At 44.0% G+C, this 24,081-nt stretch overlaps 1 protein-coding gene and 3 long non-coding RNA genes across 9 annotated transcripts in view; 3 read left to right on the forward strand and 1 right to left on the reverse strand.

Moving 5' to 3' along the window:
- Positions 1-227: 227 nt before the first annotated feature.
- Positions 228-2,731, reverse strand: LOC109900329 (uncharacterized). The gene is made up of 3 exons (XR_002256581.2): positions 2,666-2,731; positions 1,829-1,894; positions 228-498 (listed from the first exon to the last, which is right to left on the reverse strand). It is a non-coding gene; the product is annotated as an uncharacterized LOC109900329 (long non-coding RNA).
- A 5,792-nt stretch (positions 2,732-8,523) lies between these two features.
- LOC116376455 (uncharacterized) lies at positions 8,524-13,685 on the forward strand. Its single transcript, XR_004211815.1, has 6 exons — positions 8,524-8,651; positions 12,015-12,255; positions 12,384-12,555; positions 12,763-13,030; positions 13,214-13,551; positions 13,643-13,685. It is a non-coding gene; the product is annotated as an uncharacterized LOC116376455 (long non-coding RNA).
- A 33-nt stretch (positions 13,686-13,718) lies between these two features.
- On the forward strand, positions 13,719-20,693 carry LOC116376526 (uncharacterized). Its single transcript, XR_004211941.1, has 8 exons — positions 13,719-14,524; positions 14,674-14,897; positions 15,075-15,237; positions 15,372-15,520; positions 15,755-15,973; positions 16,940-17,028; positions 17,366-17,464; positions 17,708-20,693. It is a non-coding gene; the product is annotated as an uncharacterized LOC116376526 (long non-coding RNA).
- A 2,681-nt stretch (positions 20,694-23,374) lies between these two features.
- The window catches only part of LOC109900391 (mitogen-activated protein kinase-binding protein 1), a 42,787-nt gene continuing 42,080 nt past the window's right edge, over positions 23,375-24,081 (forward strand). For 4 of the 6 annotated variants that reach the window (XM_031837500.1, XM_031837501.1, XM_031837502.1 and 1 more), the window contains exon 1: positions 23,376-23,703. In XM_031837500.1, the coding sequence (XP_031693360.1) occupies positions 23,617-23,703 (87 nt within the window). In that variant the 5' untranslated portion in view covers positions 23,376-23,616. Of the gene's footprint in view, positions 23,704-24,081 lie in introns of all 6 variants that reach the window. The other 2 variants (XM_031837505.1, XM_031837503.1) reach the window with 2 other exon arrangements.

Here is a 24,081-nt window from a genome sequence, read left to right on the forward strand (position 1 = left end):
ATATCATTTGGGTCACACAGTGCGTTTTTGCCAGTGCCTGCGCCTTTTAGGGATAATGGCTTCTATGATAGCCGTGGTTCCCCTCTGGCTGTTGCTAATGCGACCTTTCCAGTCGTGGGTGCATAGAAAAAAAAAATGGTGCTTTGAATTTACTTAATTCAAATCTGTACATCGGTTCCACATGAATGAAACATGGTAGATAAACACCATTTTTTTTATTTTTCTGTTTACTTATTTTCTTTTTGTCATGCAAATATAATTTATGTAAAAATGCATCGTAATGGAATAGAATCAATCTAACATGATTTGGTTAAGCTAATTTGATTTGAATTAAATGTGTAGCTTTGAATGGATTTGATCATGTTCCTGATCACTACTTAATAATTAACATTCTTTTATTGGTGATACTGGTTCCTCACTCGCGGCATGGTCTTTGATAATATAGATCACCACAGTAGTGTCCTCAATGGCTGCCTTGGTGGACTCTTCACCCATGCCCTGAATAAGACAAAGGCAAAACTGGTCAGTCATACAAAATGAATCATTCATCAATGAAGTGTTTACAGTTAGGGACTCTAGGTTGCAAAAAGTATAGCTCATGAAGCACAAGAGCATGATACATACAGACATAAATCAAGAACTGCTGGCAATATTTGAAACCCGCATTTTACAAGGCTAAAATTAAGTCATTCTAACCAAGATTTCCATTCTATCCAGATTACATTTGAGACACAGCCAATTTGATCACGGTATTCAGCATTCATGCAAACAAAAAAAGACATGGACTCTTTAATCTGAATGATGCAATTCTGGGAGAAAAAAAATTGTGCATCTAACCGCAGCTAATGAAATAAGATGGAAGACAGAGGAGATGACACAGTCATAGAATAGCTAGTGATAGAATATGATGGTGGCACGGAACAGGAAAGGAAGAGAAAGAAATGGAAGGAAACACATACCACATTCCTGAACAAGGTTTTCTGGGTCTTCACCCATATACACACACACTCTCTTTATGATGCAGTCTCAACTGACATCTGTGTTGCTATTCTAAGAAAAGAGAAGGATATTTTTTATGTATGTCTTATTTTGAAGTCAACTTTTGGTGTAGAACCACATATGTGAATGTATCTTTAGAAGCATAAGGAATTATTACATCCGTCATAGGTGCCATGATTGATATGAGTTTTCTATCCAGCTGTCCTCCTCTTTGGAACAACTTCAGCAGGTCATCGGAGTGTATATCATGTTGAGAAATACATTTGGACTGGACTGGGGTTGTGGTGATTCTCTTCTCTCACTGTCTCTCTGTTTTTCCTTTTCTTCACATTGGACAGTAGAGCTTTCAACATGTCCCCGAGGCTCTCTTCTGTTTCTCCTGAGGGATATGTGGGGTTAAAGTTCACTTCTGCTCTCTGGCTTTTTAACACCATAGGCTGCACTTGACTTCCCTGCAGGTTTGTGCTTCAAGGAGTTTATCGTCACCCTTGGACATCCCAGTCTTCTCAGGCGAGTGAGGTAGTTTGCCAGTTTGTATTTCAAACTGGTTCTCCATCCTCCACAGACAGTGAAGGAATACTTCTCAGTCAGATTTTTTGTAACTTCTGTTGAGTGGACTTTACTTTGGTGCACAATTAAGGCGTTCCAGGTCCTAAATGCACAATGAACAGTCAATGTATGTACATGGGTAACGGACAGTTTGGCCATAATGTGGGTGCTTTAACTTAATGATGATGCAAAAGTTGGGACCTACTTGACACCAATTCTGAACACCCCTTACATTTCCACATTCACACAACCTAAAACAACCTCTGATAAAAGTACTCACCAACACTATATAGCCTTTGAATGGGTAGACAAAGCAGCTGAAATGTAGTAGGCAAACATCATGGACCTGTAAATATGAATTTTGTCCATCATTTTTTTATTTTTATTATGAAATGTTTGATTCAATTATCTATTGATTTATGCATGCATCCACTAATATGCAGACACGTTGAATTATTCTATCATTTTAAATGTATTGATAAATGGACACCCATAATATAAAGTGAAACAGTTCAACTGCTAAAATGAACTCCACATCCCATTTCAATAAGTCTATGTCACCTTTGCACCACGTTTTACAACATGGAGGCAGCCATGGGCAAACTGTTGAACTGCATGAAAGCACCAATCTCATAGGATTAGGTGTATAATCATTAGATCTCATATGTAATGAAAAACATTTTTTGTTACTTACATTTAAAACATTTACCTCCCAATAATTTTTGGGGGGTGCAAAGTGATTGCAGACAATGTCGTCCACAAAACATTAGTTAGCTAGCAAGTTACCTAACATGTTAGCTAGCTCAAGCGGTGTGCACTCCTCAGCAAACCTTAATTAGTTCTTGGCTTGGTAAATTCGAAGTTCTTGAACAATCTGTAAATATCATGGTGTTTTGCCAACTACCTCCTTACAAAATGTAAATCTTGACCTAGTCCTGTTTTACTGTTCATAGAAGCTAGCTAGCAACATCGTCTTTTACCTTTAGCTGCCATGCCAATACGTTTCAGACTCGAGCACAAAATGAGGATATGGAGCAATCACTAATAACGTTACTACTTACAATTCTGAATACAACAACACAGACAAACGTTAAACAAAATCAACCACCATGCTTACCTTGACCAAGATTCTAGGTACTATTGTCTCCGCTAATGCGCCAGTGCTCTTTCTGGAAGATTCTTCTCTTGTGCGGTTTGAATTGTTACTCGTCATTAATTAACTTTATTGCTTCACACTCCCCCTACATGATTCAAACTAGTAGGTCTGATTTTTCTTCGTGTTGCATTGATTGCAAGCAAAGAAATCATGTTGAGAGGAGAAACAAAACATGTTTGAGTAAATCACACAATGTTTTTGTCAAATCTGACAGCCCGCCATGTTTTTTTTCAGTGTGATACACTTGCATGGACGGGTCGTGCCACCTAAACCGGTCACTCCGGATGTCCCAGTCATGCTTATGGGCTCTGGCTCAGGGGAGGGACCCACGGCTTTGATTGCTGGGGAACCCAAGGGTCCAGTTATATCCTGAAAGGTGATCACGACAGACTCATCACCCCGAGGGTGGGGTGCACTGTGCGAGGGCAGCTCAATTCGGAGTTGTGGACAGTGTCACATCAATTACCTGGAGCTATTGGTGGTGTAAATAGTGCTCAGGCATTTTCTTCTGTTGGTGGGGACCGACAGTGGTGGCATACATCAATAGATAGGGAGGGGTGCGGTCTCACCCTCTCTTATCCTTGGCTCGCTCCCTACTGCTATGGAGCACTGCGCACTTTCCCTCGCACGGGACAACGTATCTCCCCAGGCATCTCAACACAGGTGCGGCTCTGCTATCCACCGGGCCCACCGCTCTCGGAAGTGGAGTCTGCACCCCTGGGTGGTCTCCCAGATCTAGGAAAATTTAGGCAGGGCCGATGTAGATCTTTTACACATTGTGAGAACGCACATTGTTGGCTGTTGTTTCCGATATGGGACCTGAGTGCTCCGTTAGGAACTGATGCTCTCGCGAACCAGTGGGGACCCTCCTTTATGCATTTTCCCCTGTGGACCTCTCCAGCGTGGGCTGAATCAGGGTGGGATGGGAGGGCTTGTCGTTGATCCTTGTGGCTTGTCGTTGGACAACCTTGGTTTGCAGAGATCATTTATTTAGGTCCAGTCTGATGGCATGTGGTTTGTTTACCTCTGAACGTTATTTCTACAATACAGTAGGCAAGGGCACCCTCCACAAGAAGGTTGTATGGTTACAAGTGGTGGGCATTCGAGCATTGTTGCCAAAATATAGGGATCGTTCCTTTTCAGAGCTCTCTGGTGGACAGTCCTGCTTTTTGAGCCGTGCTGTTCATTCTCCACCCAGCGTGTCATGTGGGAATTGATGGTGCCACTCCAGGGGCTCATCCCAAGCTGTGCGTTTTTTAAGAATTTGTGCACCGTCTCAGGCTGGAGGGTTTGCGCATGGTTAGTTTCAATGTTTCTGCATGTTGTCCATACTGTAGGGCTATCTTCTTGGTCTATGCCATGTAACAGAGTTCTATCAGTAGCCTTGTGTGTATTATCCCTATGTTAGCCTTCTGTCCTCCACACACACAGACACACTTTTTTTGTTTGTTTTTTGTTTTGAATTTTACCCCTTTTTCTCGCCAATTTCATGTTATCCAATTGTTTTAGTAGCTACTATCTTGTCTCATCGCTACAACTCCCTTACGGGCTCGGGAGAGACGAAGGTTGAAAGTCATGCGTCCTCTGATACACAACCCAACCAAGCCGCACTGCTTCTTAACACAGCGCGCATCCAACCCGGAAGCCAGCCGCACCAATGTGTCGGAGGAAACACTGTGCACCTGGCAACCTTGGTTAGCGTGCACTGCGCCCGGCCCGCCACAGGAGTCGCTGGTGCGCGATGAGTCAAGGATATCCCTACTGGCCAAGCCCTCCCTAACCCGGACGACACTGGGCCAATTGTGCGTCACCCCACGGACCTCCCGGTCGCAGCCGGTTGCGACAGAGCCTGGGCGCAAACCCAGAGTCTCTGGTGGCACAGCTGGCGCTGCAGTACAGCGCCCTTAACCACTGAGCCACCCAGGAGGCCCTACACACACATTCTTAGCCTATTTTGCCCATTTGGGATTTGGTTTGGATGTGCTGTGTGAGGCCCCTTTTGAATCAATGTAGTGTGTGGATCTGAAGGTCCTCTCCTACAAGTCACCCTGCCCGCTGCCTCGGCTAAACACATTGGACCTCTCTAAGGGTTATCCGTTCACCCCTCCTATATGAATTTCGCCCTTGGCGACTCTAAGGTGACGTTGCGTCCTAATGCAGCCTTCGCCCCTAAGGTCATGACTAGGGTTGCACATTTTGGGGAATATTCAGAGGTGGGAATTAACGAGAATATATGCAAATGAATATTAATACCATTTAAATGTAGATGTTTTTTTTGCATTGAATATATTTACCATATCATATGGAGACAAACAAACCTTTTACCTCATCATAAGTAGACATAATTGCAAATTATGAAATCCTTCCAATTGAAAAAACCCTAATTTAGTTATGAATTGAACTTTAATTAAATGAGTTAACTCTTCACATGGGATTATTTCAATGAACAACAAAAGATAAGTAATATTGAATGATACCAATGATCCATCGCATCTCCCAAAAACGTTTTCAACATACATCTGTAAAATGATAGTCTAGAAACTAAAGCTTTGGATGTCTTCCTCTCAGGCTTCCAGGTCTTCTTCCTGGACCTCCTCAGTGAAGACTCTGAGGCCTCATCTTCGCTGTCACTTTCCAACCTTGTTGAGGATGGCTTGTTGTCAGGCCTAATAAGCCTCAAATTTGCCCAGCTGGCCATTTTTCAACCCTTGTATTGGTGTGTGTTCCCAAACAAGGACCAGTTGCACTCTGAGGCGGCTGATGTTGGTGGGATTTGGAGGATGATGGAGGCAACAAAGTCCCTTCCACCAGGTGACCGATGAGATATGTTGGCACGACTGCCATATTGCATCTCCATCCCAAAGCGCTTGCTTGGAAGTGTACTTCGCTAGACTGCCAAGAACATTGCCCTCATACAGGCCAAGGTGGCGAGACACAGTAGTGATGACACCATAGGCCTTGTTGATCTCTGCACCAGACAGGATGCTCTTTCCAGCATACTTGGGGTCTAACATGTCTGGGCTTCAGGCAGAAGTCTTCATGCTTTTTTATGTATTATAAACTGCAGTTTCCTCTGCTTGGAGCAACAGTGAAGTGGGCAGAGCAGTACGGATTTCTTCTCTTACATCTATCTGCAAGCAGAGTCTGAACATCAGGCATGGTCTCCTTCAATCTGTGCAATGGCCACTGCTATAGGTTTCAGTTTGCTTACCACTCTCTCCCATAATAAATCATCCAGGAGGATCCTCTTGATGGGGCTGTCCATATCAGCAGACTGATATGGCCATTTCTTGGAGAGACTCCTTCCACTCCAGGAGACTGTCAAACATGATGACAACACCACCCCAATGGGTGTTGCTGGGCAGCTTCAGTGTGGTGCTCTTATTCTTTTAACTTGGTGCTATAACTTGATGACCCTTCACATACCAAACCATTTCCTTGGCTCTCTTGTAAAGTGTATCCATTGTTTTCAGTGCAATGATGTCCTTGAGGAGCAGATTCAATGCATGAGCTGCACAGCCAATGGGTGTGATGTGAGGGTAGGACTCCTCCACTTTAGAACGAGCAGCCTTCATGTGTGCAGCATTGTCTGTCACCAGTGCAAATACCTTCTGTGGTCCAAGGTCATTGATGGCTACTCAGGCAAGAAAAAAACCTCACCCAAATGTATAGCCCCGTTGGAAAATATAAATGGACTGTTCGATTTTTTATTTATTTTAATATACACTACCGTTCACAAGTTTGGGGTCACTTAGAAATATCCTTGTTTTTGAAAGAAAAGCACTTTTTTTTTGTCCATTAAAATAACATCAAATTGATCAGAAATACAGTGTGTTGTAAATGATATTGTAGCTGGAAACGGCAGATTTTTTAAATGGAATATCTATAGGTGTACAGAGGCTCATTATCAGCAACCATCACTCTAGTGTTTTCTTCTTTCTTCTGAAACTTGTCAGTCTATTCTTGTTCTGAGAAATGACAGCTATTCCATGCGAGAAATTACCAAGAAACTGAAGGTCTCGTACAACGCTGTGTACTACTCCCTTCACAGAACAGCGCAAACCGTCTCCAACCAGAATAGAAAGAGTGGGAGGCCCTGGTTCACAACTGAGCAAAAGGACAAGTATATTAGTGTCTAGTTTGAGAAACAGACGACTCACAAGTCCTCAACTGGCAGCTTCATTAAATAGTACGCGCCAACACCCGTCTCAACGTCAACAGTGAAGAGGCAACTCCGGGATGCTGGCCTTCTAGGCAGAGGTCCAGTGTCTGTGTTCTTTTGCCCATCTTAGTATTTTCTTTTCATTAGCCAGTCTGAGATATGGATTTTCTTTGCAACTCTGCCTACTTACCTACTTGTTGTGTGTATGTGTAACAGTATAACTTTAGACTGTCCCCTCACCCATACCCGGGTGCGAACCAGGGACCCTCTGCACACATCAACAACAGTCACCCACGAAGCATCATTACCCATCGCTCCACAAAAGCCAGGGAACTTGCAGAGCAAGGGGAACTACTACTTCAAGGTCTCAGAGCAAGTGACGTCACCGATTGAAACGCTATTTAGCGCGCACCGCTAACTAAGCTAGCCGTTTCACATCCGTTACATATGTACTGACATGTATGTGTAACTGATAGATGTACAAACACACAAAATATGAGGAAAACCTCATAACAGAATGAGGGAAGGCCCAATATGTGGTGTCTCAAATCTCTAAGAAGAGATGTCCTTAAACAGTGCCCAAAAGGTAGCCATTCCTCTGGTGGAGTGGGACCTCAGGCCCCTCCGAAGGCTGCCAGCTTTGCTATTCTATTATACACTGAGTGTATAAAAGATTAAGGACACCTTCCTAAAATTGAGTTGCACTCCCCATTTGCCTGCAGAATAGCCTCAATTCGCCTGGGCATGGACTCTACAAGGTGTTGAAATCGTTCCACAGGGATGCTGGCCAATGTTGACTCCAATGCTTCCCACAGTTGTATTAAGCTGGCTGGATGTCCTTTGGGTAGTGGACCATTCTTGATACACACAGGAAACTGTTTGTCACGACTTCCGCCGAAGTTGGCTCCCCTACCTGTTCGTGTGGTGCTCGGCGGTCGTCGTCACCGTCCTACTACCCGCTACCGATCCCTTTTTCCTTTGTCTGTTGGTTTTGTCTTATTAGTTTCACCTGTGTGTATTTTGGTTTAATTAGCTTCCCTATATGTAGCAGTTTGACAAGCCCTTGTTTTGTGCGGAATTGTCTTTTGTTACGTGTGTACATATTAGGTCGTGGTGTATTTTGTTTTCTATACTGGACACCCTGTGGTTTTGGGTTGTCTGGTATAGTGTCCTGCGCCCTGTATTTTATTGGGCTTATCAGTTTGGTGTGCAATAGTAAAGCACTTTACTCCGCTACTCTCTCTCTCTGCGTCTGATTCCTGCACACACACCTAGTCCCGCGTGACACTGTTGAGTGAAAAACCCTGCAGCGTTGCAGTTCTTGACACAAACCGGGCAGCCTGGCACCTACTACCATACCCTGTTCAAAGGTACTTAAATATTGTGTTTTGCCCATTCACCCTCTGCATGGCACACATGTACAATCCGTGTCACAAGGCTTAAGAACCCTTCTTTAAAATGTCTCCTCCCCTTCATCTACACTGATTTAAAGTGGATTTAACAAGTGACATCAATAAGGGATTATAGCTTTCACCTGGATTTACCTGGTCATTCTGTGTCATGGAAAGGGCAGGTGTCCTTAATGTTTTGTACACTCCTTGTAATTCAATATAATATAGCCTCCACTAACAAGATAATCGTTGAGGAGAGAGGTGCCCAACCTTGCAGGTGGGGGTCCAGGGAGCTGGTTGCTCGTAAAGCTCTCTTTCTAAGTAGTTACTGGACATAAACGGGGGAGATGTTCTTCCTCCGTGGAAGTGAAGGCGACGGGCGAAAAGCTCTAAGGTGAGACTACTTATGCTCCCGTCTGGGCAAGTAGGGCATTCGTTCCGAGTTAGCTACTGTAGCAATCCGTATGCTACAGTATGTGCAGGTAGAAATGCTAGTGTGTGATTAGCTAGCCAAGTTAATGTATGCCTTGCGGCGTGGGTGTACCCAGTCTCGATATCTAGCCGTGAAGCTAGCTTACTCGAGTAGAAAATGAATTCTACTCGAAGCTGAAACTTTCCTTTTGGTCAGTTGGTCAATACAAAGGACCAGATGAAAATCCTGCGTTCAATGGCGTAACCACGGCGCACCTGAGAACACTTACGCAGGAAGACGGGGATCAAGTCGTCCTGAGGAGAGCTCCCAGAGAGTAGCTCTCTTTGCAAGGAAGAGAGGTGAGAATGACCAGAGGGTGGGCAAGTGGCTCCTGTCTCCAACAGACGGCTTGTCATTGGTTCTTCTTTCATTGGTACAATGGTAATTGTACCTGATGCCAAAAGGTTATCACTAAAGCATACTTACCAGAAGTCCACTGGCACACTCTGATAAGAAAATGATGTGCATCGCGAAACAAATACGGCTCTGGACAGTTAGCTCAATGGTAAGGCGCGCAGGTCCTGACATCTATTGCCGCTTGCGGTGTGAATTGCAATCCTCCATGGGGCGCAGAACAAAATATTTAATGTGGACTCACATTTATTTCGGTATTGTGTTGGGAAGAAAAGTGCAATCATCACCTTGAAAATGAAGATTAGGGGCTCAATTCAATCCATCCAGCAGGATTTACTTAGTAGCTATTTTTCCAATAGTCAAATTAACTCTCAGATTGCTCTACAGTACTGTATAAAAACCGTCAACTACTACCAGGGTGACCACTCTCACGGGTATGCTTTCACTTTTCAGAATTAGAAGGATGAATATTGTAAAGAAAGGATTTGGAGAGAAAAAAGACATCTGCCCCATATGGGATTACAATTGGCAGCTACTGAACTATGTTTCCCAACTGTTTTAGTGGTTGGGAAAACAAATACAACCTGTTGACATGACCACCATATTCATCTGTCTTGTTACGATGGATGTAGTTACGAATATAAACCGTATAATTCTCATAGCCTACTGTCACGAATCCCTCTGGAACTTTCATTGCGCACGCCTGGCCCCTATTCCCACTGATTGTATTTATATATATATATTCCTTTGTTCACCATGGGGGTGTCGATTATTGTTACTATGTCCGTTGGTGCGCGTGAGTACCCGTGCTGTGTGGTTTGGGCTTTCGAGCCCTTGTGGATTGCGCAGATTCCGCGTTTCGGCCCGTGTGTTAATCATCGTGCAAGTGCGTTATTTATTCAATGTACACTTCACTCTTTTGTTTGGGTTTCAACCCTTTGTTTTTGTTGCGTGCTTGTTTGGTCTACGTCCCCGTGCCTTTGCACCGCACGCCGTAATTTGGGTTGAATAAAAAACCCTAGATGCATGAATGCTTAATGTCTCCCGATCCTTCATGCCAACACCTACATGTTTTTTGTCTTCGTAAAAGCACAGATGGGTATGAAATAACCAGTGAAACGTTGAATTTGGTCACGTGGAACTGTGCCTTACTGCCTTTTGAGTTTGGTGTAACGTCAGTAGTCTAGTCAAGGATGCATCATGCAAAATATTTTTGGCACACTCCACTTACCAAGATCATTGCCAATTAAGGCGCGCTGTCACCTGCTTTTAAAGTAAGCATTGCGCACCCACCCAGCGCACCTAGAAGGGAGTGTATTTCATACGAAAACCCTCCATTGACATGACGTAGAGACATCTTCTAAAAGGTGCCTCTACGTCACGATTTCAATGGTAGAGTTGAACGACTAGGGGCAAAAAGAGCTAGATTTGCTACTAAAACACCAAAATATCACTTTTGCGACGAACTGTCAAAATGAAGACCAGAATTGATGTGCTTCACTATAGCTAAGCATAAAATATTTTTTTAATTACATTTTTAAATGTATTGTTCACATTTTTGGGGAAGCGTTAGTGTTTTGTTCGAGACCGATCCAAGACCGGCGCAAATCGAGTCCGAGTCAAGACCAAGACCAGGGGGGACGGGGACAAGGCTTCCGAGACCGCGTCAAGACTGAGACCATAGTCTAACTTTTTTATGGCGGTTTTGGAACAGTGGCTTCTTCCTTGCTGAGTGTCCTTTCAGGTTATGTCGATATAGGACTCGTTTTACTGTGGATATAGATAATTTTGTACCTGTTTACCTCCAGCATCTTCACAAGGTCCGTTGCTGTTCTTCTGGGATTGATTTGCACTTTTCGCACCAAAGTACGACAGAATGCGTCTCCTTCCTGAGAGGTATGAAGGCTGCGTGGTCCCAGGGGTTTACACTTGCTTACTATTATTTGTACAGATGAACATCCAAGGATGAACCAGACTTGTGGAGGTCTACAATTTTTTTGAGGTCTTGGCTGATTTATTTAGATTTTCCCATGATGTCAAGCAAAGAGGCACTGAGGTTGAAGGTAGGCCTTGAAATACATCCACAGGTACACCTCCAATTGCCTCAAATGATGTCAATTAGCCCATCAGAAGTTTCTACAGTCATGCCATCATTTTCTGGAATTTTCCAAGCTGTTTAAAGGCACAGTCAGCTTCATGTATGTAAACTTCTGACCCACTGGAATTGTGATGCAGTGAATTATAAGTGAAATAATCTGTCTGTAAACAATTGTTGGAAGAATTACTTGTGTCATGCACAAAGTAGATGTCCTAACCGACTTGCCAAAACTATAGTTTGTTAACAAGAAATTTGTGGAGTGGTTGAAAACGAGTTTTAATGACTCCAACCTAAGTGTATGTGAACTTCTAACTTCAAATGTATCTTGGTTGTAAAATTGAGAACTGAGCAAGCCTTCTGGTACAGGGGCGTGCAGACACTTTCATTCATTACTGTTTGACCCAACAACAACAAAAAATAGGACGTTTTTGAGTGAGGTGACCATGTAGAATGTGCTGCTCGCACTGATGCGACCAATGAAACATTAAACTTGCGCAACCAAGTCTTAAGGGTCACAGAATGTGACTAAATGTTCGCAGTCTGGAGCCTCGGGCCTAATGACAATTGCTGAATGATATTACGCTTGAGTTCTTTACATTCATCAAATGGCACATGCACAGTGCACTGGATGCTGGAATTATTTTGGATTGGACTAACGTGCGCAGCCGCAGGTAGCCTACTTTTTGAGCACGTGCACCCAATAGAGGCTCCCCGAGAGGCACAGTATAATTCACACTGCCCGAAACCCTTTCTGCCAGGCGTGCTAGCATACAATGTTACATTCTGGTTGATTCTTAACACTCAACCTGTGACCTCTGACCTTTCCCCTATAGTTGTACCAAGGAAGAGTCCTCCCACCCAGGCCAAGAAGCCTAAAGGTTCTCCTGAGCCCACCATAGAGCTGGAGATCCAGTCAGTGTAACTGGGAACAGCATCGGAAACTGGGCGTTCTGTGTCGGCGCATGACCCAGAACCGTCTGTCCGAACCCTTCAACGTCGGCCGCTACCAAGTCCACATCCTCTCCAACACACACACACACATGCAAGGCCGAGGGCTACATCATCATATTGAAGGTAGGTGGATAATATCCATTAGAATAAAGTGTTTCTGTCTTAAAGAAGCAGCTACTTGGACCAACTCATGCTGCCATACAGATAATGTTCAGAATTACTCCATCTTTCAGTTTATTTTTTATGCATAGCTCCATCACTACATAGAATCTCAATCGGTGACGATGACAGGGATGAGGAGGAGGAAGAGGGCATCCCTAAGCCAGAGCCTGAGATGCCGGAGATGCAAGTCGGCGTGACTCGCTTTCTGACTGGAGTGGTGCCAGCAGGCAGACTGAGAGCCAGGAAGAAACAACCAGCCAGGTGGGCTTATTATGTTCACTTTACATTGATTTTAGTCTTGTAGCTAGACATAAAAAACAATAATAATAATGACCTAGCATAAAGAGTAGTTTGTAGTGGTTTTATTGTCATTGAGGACCTCCAAATTGTAACTTAAACATTTTGGCTACGTTTTGTGAAAAGCTCAATCCTCCACATTAGTTTATGTTTATCTTTCTTCCTCCCCAGGTGAACGGTGAATCATACTCCCAGGCCCGGCTGCTGCTGGGGCAGATGGGAGCTCTGCACCCGACCAATCGACTGGCCGCGTTCGTCACCGGAAGGTTGCGCTCTGTAACGAAGGCCCCTCAAAAGCCTCTCTTCTGCTCACCCAGGTTGAAGAAAACACCTGTGGGCGCTGGGCGCTTAAAGACAGCAAGCACTGCTGTTACTCCTTTAGGCAGTAGTAGTGTTACATCTATGTCTATGGCCCAGAAAGTATTCCAGACACCAGCAGGTAAGAGGGAATAGAGGCTTGAGGTAGAAGTTTTTACCTTACTTCAACACTTGTAAATGTTTTATTGTGTTAAATATGATGTAATTAGATAGTTGAGTAACCGAAGCCTGATTGTTCAAAGTTCTGTATGTATTCTCTCATGAAAGTTATCTTTCTCACACTGTCATTGTTGTTCTTCTCCAGGGAAGAACAAGCTTCCTCCCTACAAACCACCATGATCCCTAGGTGTCACCAAATCTAAAGGAAAAACCTCCAATAGTCAAACCACCACCACCACAGACCCTAAAGACCCAGCCAGCTCTCACCTGCTGCTGATCCCCATGGCCTCTCCTGCCCCAGGCACCTCCCCAGGCTCTCGTCCTGGTGTGGTGCCCCCTGCAGGGAAGAAGATGCTACTACTACAGACAGTCGCTTCCTCCCAGGGCTGTAAAACGTATCATCAGACCAACGGACAGATGATGAAACCGGTACCTCTGAATCAGATATGTCACACAAAGGCCAAGAATAAAAAAAGACCCCTGGTGAGTTCATGTACTCATGCATGTGTATATACACACACACACACACACACACACAGCCTCAACGCCCTCTGATATCTTGTTGTCCCCACAGGTTCTGCTATCAAGCCATCTACCCCCAAAACACCCCCCCCCCCCCCATCTCACATCCATCCACCCCCCTCGCAGCACCCCTCCCCACTCCCCCCTCATCAAATTCATCACAGGCCAGTCGGGTGCCTTCACCCCATCCCAGACCTCATCTTCCCCCATCTCTCTGACCAGCTCCTCCTCCCTGAAGACCCCCAGCTTCCTGGGCCAGATTGGGACCTACTCCTTCAGGATCTGTTCACCTATTTCTGGGGACCAGGGCACAAGGGGCCCAGGCCAGGGCACCATGGAAGGCCTAGCTGGAGTGGCCCTGCCTGGGGGCTTCACCCTCATCCAGCTCCCTAAACCTGGAGGTACTGGTGGTTCTCCCCGGCAACCCAAACTAATCAGAACCACAGCCGTGGGTGAAGCGATAGCAGCCAGAACTTCGCAGCAAGGAGGGCCTCATCTGGAGACCAAATCTCAAGCCCAGAAGAACCAGAAAGGAACCTCTTCTCCCTCACCTCTAGCCTTGATAGAAATTAAAACAGAGACTGTGCAATCTGAAAAGTTCTCCTACACTCCAGAGTTAAATACCAATACACCTGACTCCAGATTAGCTCTTGCCCAGAAGAAACAGTCTGACTCAAAGGGCCTTAAATCTGACCTTAGATCAGCCAAAGTCAACTACTCTAGTCCCTCAGAGCCCAATGAGCTGACCTGTGAGGTAGGGGGGGGGGGGGGGTGATGAGGGGGAGTGACCATGGAGCCCAGAATCATGTCAGAAAGACCCAAAGTTAAGTTAGTTTACGACTCTGAGAATGGGTATCCTGATTTTAATGTTGAGGACTCGGATCCGGGCGACTCGCCGGATGACTCGGATTCCGACAGTGATGAATATGCCGAGGTAAGAGAGCCTAATTTTTTTATGGTTTTATTGAAGTCATTTTTTTATTCTGTTTTATTTTGAAAACTTGTTTGCTGCAGTTGCACTTGAATGAGTTCTGGTGTAGTGTTTTGTAAAGCCAGAGTGTGTTGTGTTCTCTCTCACCCCAGGAAGAAGAGGAAGAAGCGGTTGACATTGAGACGGCGGAGGAGAGGAGACAGGGCATCACCATAACTCAGATGAGGGTCACTGTCAAACACACACACACAGTAAGACTGGAGTGTGTTTGTATGGGTGCATGTGTGTTTGGCTATTTACATTTAACAGTGTGATTTGCGTGAGACTGTCTCCACAGACAAAACAGTCAGGATGGTGAACGGCACCAAAGGAAACGGTAAGGCTTCTCCCATCTGTTCATTATAACTGCAGAGCCATCTTGTTTTGTAGAAATGTTTTTTTGTCTACTCATTCATAGCTGTCCATGTATGGCAAAAATAAAATGCTTGAGAGGTCTCGGAATACCCAATAGAATGCTCAATGGCCCTTAACCTTTGGCCCCTGTGCCATGTAGCGTCAGAGGGAAAAGAGAGCGAGGGAGGGGTCTGGCGAGGGAAGGGCTCGTAAGAACCTGGCGAAGAGGTTGCGTCGCGGCGAGCACCAGAAACTCTTCACCAGACTCAAAACAGGTGCTGTTCATGGAAGAACTGGTCTCCAAGCTTCACCTCCTTCTACAAGTAAGGGACAGTCTGTTATGTGGCTGTGTAACTGGTCATTTGTTTTGGTTCATTTTATCCTATCCTGTACTGTGGTAGACACATACTTTTGTCATGGTTGAATTGTGACCTCTGATTTTCTAATTGGTTTGCAGCTTGATAATTATCGAATACAAAAGATATTTAATCAGGCTCTGAAGGAGATTCGTACCCCGTCAGTGGACTCAGTCTCTGGAGGAGAAAAAAAAAGGATGCTGACTGAGATCCAGTCGGTCTATGTCAAGGAGATTACATTACATTTCTGGTACGTCTGACTGAAATGACTCACTCACTCACGTGATCTACTTGAATATTATGTTTCGGACACCTTATTTTCAAATATGTTTTTTAAAGCAAAAAAACACACCAAAAACTGTGGTGTGTGTGAGAACTCACAATGGTTAAGAAAAGCCCGAAAACAGAAAACTAAGACACTAGCGGCATTCCATCCTAAGAACCAAGACATGTTGTTATAAACCCAGATCTCCTTCCATCGTAGGGAAGCCAGAGGAGCTGATCAAGGCCAAGCTGAAGGAGATCTGGGAGAAGAGAGCTCTGGCTGCCCAGAGCAGATGTGCCCTCTACCTCTATCCATATCTCATCCACCGCCTTCACCCCTAGTCCCAACACCCTGACAGGGAATAACAACCCGTTTCCTATATGTCTGACAACAGCAGGAAGGGCACTAAGATGGATCAATGAATTAGCCAACATTCAGGTAAAGCTACATTACCGGTCAAAAGTGTGGACACACCTACTCATTACAGGGTTTTTCTTTATTTTTTAAAACTATTTTCTACATTGTAGAATAATAGTGAAGACATCAAAACTATGAAATAACACATATGGAATCATGTATTAAATCAAGAAAGTGTTAACCAAATCCAAATATATTTTATATTTGAGATTCTTCAAGGAAAGCCACCCTTTGCCTTGATGACAGCTTTGCAAGCAATAGAGAGAAAAAAAGTAATCTTAGTCATTCAGTGCTTTATGAAAAAGTGTAATGGACTACTGAGATGCTATTGAAGAAATACTTTATTTCATCATCTTTTCCATGTTGTGATTCAAAATATTTTAATGTCCAATGTGATTGTCATGCGTTTTGGGTTGACAATTAGGCTATTGTTATATTTTTACTGTAAAAATATGGCTCCAGAATGTATGTATGTGTATGTATGTATGTTTGTTTAATAGAGATGAATCGTCCTGCATCTTAATGTGCACTAATGTCATAGGCTAATTTATTTGAGTGGAAATCTCAAAAAACATTAGCTAAATGGCTATCTCTTAATATAATACCCACTGCTGGTAGCTGTGTTTTCATCTAACAGTAAATTGTTTATGTCCCAGAAAGGTTGCAGTTCTAGCCTACCGCCCAGTTTTACATTTATATTTGAGTCATTTAGCAGACGCTCTTATCCAGAGCGACCTTAGTTCGTGACTGCATACAGTTTCCATGAAGCCTATGCAATCCCAATGGTCAATGCACATTTAACATGCTCCGTATCGCAAATCCATATCAGATATTTCGGTTACAAAAATAATTGCTGTTGAGCTCAAAATTGGGAGCTGAGAAATACAAATCATACCTACAGAAAGCTGATCACCTCCTGTCTTGGACTGTGATAACAGGAAAGCTGTGTTTTACCCTCAATATGATTTAAAAATGTTATACCATCAGAACACTTTCTCCTGGAGCATTGTTTTTCCCGTGAAAGGAGAGAGAGAGAGAGGCTCCCTCGACACCGCAGAAGGCCCTCGGTGAAACAGGTACAGGGGTGGGCAGACAGGAATCATTACATGAATCATGAGGTTTATAATGTACTTTGTTGTTTGACTAAATCATGGTTTTAGCCTCCTAAAAAAATAATGGATGTTTTGAGTTAGGTAACCATGTAGAATGTGCTGCTCGCACTGATGCGACCAATGAAACATTTCACTTGCGTAGCAAATTCAAAGGGTCGCTAAACACCTGTTTCTCACTCCCTCTCCCAATGTCCGAAGAGAGTATGGGCACTAAGCAGGATCATAGAGTTAGCCAGATAACTTTGATGAACCATTTTAAATATACATGGCTCTTATTTATTCATGTTTCTCTGTGTCCCAGTTGTCTCGGGCTAGCTCTCTGGGTCAGGCAGGGGCAGCTAGGGGCTCTGTGAAACCAGTGGCTGCTGTTGAACGCGGCAATATCATGCTTCCACACCAGGTGAGCGCATACAGGAACAGGATACCCACATTTGGTCTCTCACTCTTGTCTAGAAGGTTATCTAAAAAATGAAGTACAAACCACGCTGAATTGGAAGAGCGTGATAACTGTGTTTTTAAAGTCCATTGGCAGACTATATGGGTAAAATGTGGCAAGGGTTATGATCGTTAGACTGCCACTCTGACTAGAATAGGTTGTTGTAAGTCTGTCATTCTAACTGTGGTGTATTTCCTTTATCCACAGCAGGCGGAGCGGTCTGCACAGTGACGGTTATGAAGAGACCATCAACAGCCACCTCCACCAACACCACCTCAGCAGCCAAGGAGGCTGTGGAGAAAGAGAGCGCTGAGGAAAAGGAGTGTACACACTGGATTATCCGCACCTCTCGCTGACCCCTAGCCCACGGTGCTCTGTCTGCCACTGATCCTGAGAAGAAGGACCAGGGTAGAGTGTCTGGGGAGGCTGAGCAGTCCTCAGACAGCCCAGCAGAGGAGAGGCCAGAGGTAGGTAAGGAGGAACCACAGGCCCCTGTCTAATGGATCCATGGGAGAAGAGACTTCCACAGAGAAGGATGACATATCCACTCCTACAGAGAAGTCCCTTATCAATAAAAACTTGATCAATAGGCTTTCTGCTATGAAGTATCCCCTTGTGGACAGCGCCTCCCTAAACAGTGCCATCTGGAGGCCATTGGAGAAACCGCAGGCGGTGGGTGAGCGTGATCCAGGAGGCTGGGGTCTGTCTCTGACCAAGGGAGAGGCAGCCGTACTGGTGAAGGCTCTCTCTGAACACAAGGGCATAGTAGTGGGGCGGAAGGGAAAGGATGGTATGGTCACACCAAAGCGCAAGGATAACCTGGTCCAACACAATGGAAAGAAGAGCTCTGTGACACTGAAGGACAAGGATAGCTGTCACACAGAAAAAAAGGGTAGCGCAACATCTCAGAAAGAAAACTAACAACTTGGTCCCACAAAAAGAGGATAGCTCGGGCCCACCAAAGGAAAATTATAGCTTGATCACTCAAAGCAAAAGACGGCTTGGTGACATCAAAGGAAAATGATTGCTTGCTGACACAGAAGGGAGGGGGAGGCTTGGCAGATGGCTTGGAGGCTCCAACTGTGAAGAGAACACGACGACAGCCACGCTTGGACATTTAATCCCCACCAACTGAACATATCACTACTACCCCTGTGGCAATGACTGGGGGTAGCTGGCCAACGTTACACAAGCCACGGGTAGTACCCGTACCCCAGTGTCTCGACCTGGGGGTATTCTTGTGACTAACACTGGGGATGGTGGCCCTGCCACTCTGGGTAGTCCTCTTAAAGTACGGAAAGCTGGAGATGGCTCTATCCCGGCCCCTGGAACTCGGGCTGGGTTAAGCCCTGCGGTGAAGACTGATGGCAGTGCAGCCAAAACACCACGAGTAGATAGCCCGGCCAGGACAACCCAAGCTGGGGTTAATAGCTCTGCAGCAATGACTAAAGCAATGACAGCCCGTGACCCGTTCTGTCGGTGGGAAGAGAACAATGAGGTCTGACAAGGCCTAGTGGAGCTGAGACTAAGGCTGCATTTCCACACTGCCTCCTTTGGTGCATCTCGATACAGTGTGGCTCAGTTGGTAGAGCATTCCGCTTGCAACGCCAGGGTTGTGGGTTCGATTCCCACGGGGGACCAGTATGAAAATGTCTGCGCTCACTACTGTAAATCGCTCTGGATAAGTGTCTGCTAAATGACTCAAATGTACAGTAGTTGTCTACCTCGTTTCCTCTCCCTTCATTCCAATGATGAGGCATTTCAGCCTAGTTCCAACCAGAGGAACAAGGGAATCATACTCAACACGTCACGTCAACAGATGTGTCATTAACTAACTGTCATTAAAGGCTGCACTCCGGTCCAGAAATCCCATTGAGACCGCCACATGTGCCTGTTCACAAATCCAAAGGACCCTGGACAGTTGTTTGTGTGAGTTAACCCTGTCTCAGCTTTAGTACTCATTTGCCTGCCTACTCGTGAATAGACAACAAAGCAGACAATAATTTACACCTACAGGACAGTCAGTTTTCAGAACATCTCTAGTCATTGAGCGAAACGTTAAATGAATTAACTGCATGCATTTATTGAAGGTTTGGCTGCTGTTTGAGTAGTTGTACATGGGACATTAGCCCCATGTTGGGGTGAATGTGGGATGTCCTACTTTTTTGGTGAAGTCAATATTGTTATTAGTGTTGTAGATAGTTGATTACTTGTGTTGTTTAATAATCAAACCCCTGTAATTTTTGAAGATAAGTTCTAGGGAAGGTCTGTACAAAAATAATGGACATGCATGACCACAAAACAGGTCAATTACATTCTGGTCCATTTTGAAGTTACCAATAGGCCCTAATCTTTGTAGCTGAAAATCATTGATTTGAGATACAACGTTCATGTGTTTGTTCTTGTCAAAAACACTGTAAATGTTATTTCTATGCCACTGTAAAGACTATGCATTATAGCTGCAATTGTTGTGTCCATTCCTTTTTAAATACACTCTTAATTTCATTACCAGGCTTTTTAGTTCTCATAAAAGTACTAATTAAGTCTTTAGCAAATAGAATTTCTACTGTGCTTTGGCAAAGTGGGTGGGGTTATATCCTTCCTGTTTGGCCCTGTCCGGGGGTATCATCAGATGGGGCCACAGTGTCTCCTGACCCCTCTTGTCTCAGCCTCCAGTATTTATGCTGCAGTAGTTTGTCGGGGGGGGGGGGGCTAGGGTCAGTTTGTTATATCTGGAGTACTTCTCCTGTCCGGTGTCCTGTGTGAATTTAAGTATGCTCTCTCTAATTCTCTCTTGCTTTCTCTCTCTCGGAGGACCTGAGCCCTAGGACCATGCCTCAGGACTACCTGGCATAAGGACTCCTTGCTGTCCCCAGTCCACCTGGCCGTGCTGCTGCTCCAGTTTCAACTGTTCTGCCTGCGGCTATGGAATCCTGACCTGTTCACCGGACGTGCTACTGGTCCCAGACATGCTGTTTTCAACTCTCTAGAGACAGCATGATTGGCTATGACAACTTCAGGTACCTTTCCTGACAGTTGATGCTGCTGCTGAGAACGCAGTCCTGTACCTCTCGTTGGAATTCACAGATTTGCGGTGCACCATCCCACCACATGTCACTTAGAGTAGGCCAGAAGGCTATACTGGAAAACCTAAATGCTATCAAAATAAAAAGATGGCCGAGTCGCAAATGTTCTTCTGTGCAAGGGTGTTTATTTACAAAGTGATTCCGGAAAAAAACCAACAGTACTGCCAGCAAACATATACCTTATGCGACAGCTAAAAACAATGCTGCCCCATTCACAGATCAATCCCAAATGGCCTCTCCATGAACAGAAAGAGAGGCTCCTTTTTTAGGGCTAGCCCCTCCCCTCAGAACAATTAACACTAATTAGGTAATTACCCTAACACTGTAAAAACCGAAGTAGAAGTAAAAACCTACATTTTCCATTAAATAAACATACTAAAGGATATACATTTCAACATGTTTATGAAACAATATCATAACATTTACCAAATGACATCACTACTGACAGTGTCTTTCAATATGCACACTTACATTAATGAGCCATTTGGGACAGGCACTACAAAGTCATCCCATTCCCTTAGCTCGGGTCCTTATCCAGCATACCCCGGAAGCTACAGAGGAACAGAACAAACAAACAAAGCACTCATCCACAACATAGATAATATAAGCAATATGTATTATACTTAACTATGAACATTGACATAAGTGTGAAATGTATGTACTAAGACAGAAGTTAACTTGTGTGCCGACCCACATTGTTACCTTATCTGATAATGGAGCAGGGAGGAGTGATGAATGTGTGTGTGTGTGCGTTAAAGAACCAAATGCTGCCAGCGGCCAGTGACGGACTTCTACGTCACAAAAGCCAACTGACATTTACTCCTGAGGTGCTGACTTGCTGCACCCTCGACAACTACTGTGATTATTATTTGACCATGCTGGTCATTTATGAACATTTGAACATCTTGGCAATGTTCTGTAATCTCTACCCGGCACAGCCAGAAGAGGACTGGCCACCCCTCATAGCCTGGTTCCTCTCTAGGTTTCTTCCTAGGTTTTGGCCTTTTCTAGGGAGTTTTTCCTAGCCACCGTTCTTCTACACCTGCATTGCTTGCTGTTTGGGGTTTTAGGCTGGGTTTCTGTACAGCACTTTGAGATATCAGCTGATGTATGAAGGGCTATATAAACAAATTTGATTTGATACTATTTATTTTATTATTTCTACAGTCACAACCATGTTAAATATTTTAATTTGCTTTATGAGTTGCTTCCCTGTCTGTTTTACAATGGTAGTCCTCGTTCAATGATTCTCATGTCTGATTTTTGAGGAACTTTATTTATTTATTTTACCTTTTATTTAACCAGGTAGGCAACTTATGCGTAACATGTCAAATTTTTTGTTATCTTACTTGTAGTCAAAAGACATTTGTTTCAATCTTGTGTGTCAAAAACAATCACGATTAAAGCCGTGTGTATACAAATACTCTTTGTAAATGTTTGTCTGGCTTGAGGGTTGAATAATGCTTCTCAATGCATTTTTTTTTGTAAAGAAAAGACTGCTATGTCGGTCACTGGGATGTGCTGGCAAGATACTGTGACCTTAAATGAATTAAACCGTATACATTTGTTGTGTACATTGCAGTTGTTGTAACCTGCCAAAACGCGACGAGGTGGTGGAATAATATCGAATGTGGAATAATAAAATGGAACACAAGACATAAACCACTTCTAAATATCATTTGACCAGTAATCATAGCCATTGATTATTGCATCATTCTAATGGTCTACTTATGACACAGCTTAAATGTATGTTTTATCTGGGTTTTACACACGTCTCTATTACACTGGCGGATACGGGGTAATGATTGCATTTATAGGGCTAGTAGAGTGCAGATGTAGGCTAACTATCTGAGCTACTAATACCAATAGCATGTATTAGATACACATGAAAAAAAACATTGTCTCTGTGCTAATTTAACGAAGGAACGTGCCACGAGAAGTAGGGATGAATGACTGACACACAGAGACTGATCTAGGATCTGCATATTCTGCTGCCATCTCCACAGCCCATCGGTAGGCGGGGGAACAAAACTGACCTTAGATCTACGTCTACATGGATCTCCTACTGCACTAGAGCAGGGGTTTGCAAACGTTTTTCACTCTGGGGCCCCCAGGGTGAATGATTTGGGCACAAGCTCCAATGCTTTGGGCACAAGCTCCAATGCTTTGGGCACAAGCTCCAATGCTTTGGGCACAAGCCCCAATGCTTTGGGCACAAGCTCCAATGCTTTGGGCACAAGCTCCAATGCTTTGGGCACAAGCTCCAATGCTTTGGGCACAAGCCCCAATGCTTTGGGCACAAGCCCCAATGCTTTGGGCACAAGCACTGTTCATGACGCAAACTGTTCACACCCCTCTTGTTGGTGTAGAGAATTTTGCAGGTTTAAAGCTTATTTCCTGCAATTCTACACCTTGTCATGGGTTGCAAAGAACATTTAGCAGTTTTAAACCTAATTTTCTCATGTGTATTCATGTGATATGTGAGTGACCATAAAATGACTATGGGCTAAAAAAACGAAATAAAGAAATGAGCTGTTATGGGCTAGTTGATCTGGACATTTCTGACAAGTTATAAATAGCTCTATGCAATTAATACCAGGACAAGAGGAACTGATGTTACACTAACCAATTTCGAAATTGCACCTTGTGCATTCTACTATTACAACTTTTAAGAGTAAGATTAAAGCCAGACTGAGTTCCTTAAAAAAAAAATCTATCAAAACGTTTTTTCGATGACCCCTTGCGCCCTAGGGTTCGCGCCCCACAGTTTGTGAACCACTGCACTCGAGAAGATAACTAGTTTAGTCGCTAAACATGAGCTAAGCCGACTACAGTACATCCGTCACCGGAGTTTAACGCTACTCAAGAGATTAAAGTTGTACACAAGCCTGTGCCCCTAACGTTTACTCGGCTGAAAAAAAATATTAGTTGGGGGATGCAAGCGCGTTTGTATCCTAAAGAAGGATTTCACGATTGGAACATCGCATAACTTTTAACATAATACATTTATCGGGATATTTTAGCATCAAGATGGCAGTAGACGGGCACGGGTCAACAATAAAAAGTCGGATAAAGAACCTGCTGCGGAAGAATCGGAAGGAAAACCTTGCCGACAAGGTGAGTGACTGCCGTTTTGCTTTTCATAGATTTATGCCCGACTGATAGGTTAACTAGAGCAATTTATAGTGTTATTGCATGCACATTATATTTCTATCGTTTAGGGAAAATAATGAAACATTTTGCTTTATTGTGGGTATATCACTCTCAAGAAATGCCTTAGATTAAAATGTTAAAATGTAAAACTTCATATTCCCAATAAAATAGTCATAGGTCTGTAAACACCTGAGAACCCGGTGAAAATAAAATAAAGATAGTCTATTTTGACACTTTACAAATGCATGAGGTTGAGTCAGTGGATCCATCTAATCGGGTTATTGTTGAGAAAATCAAGTACAGAACAGCGTGAAAACGAATCAATCACCCTCCTCACGTTGT

This window comes from Oncorhynchus kisutch, linkage group LG12 (genome assembly GCF_002021735.2).
Source record: "Oncorhynchus kisutch isolate 150728-3 linkage group LG12, Okis_V2, whole genome shotgun sequence".
Taxonomy (NCBI): Eukaryota; Metazoa; Chordata; class Actinopteri; order Salmoniformes; family Salmonidae; genus Oncorhynchus; species Oncorhynchus kisutch.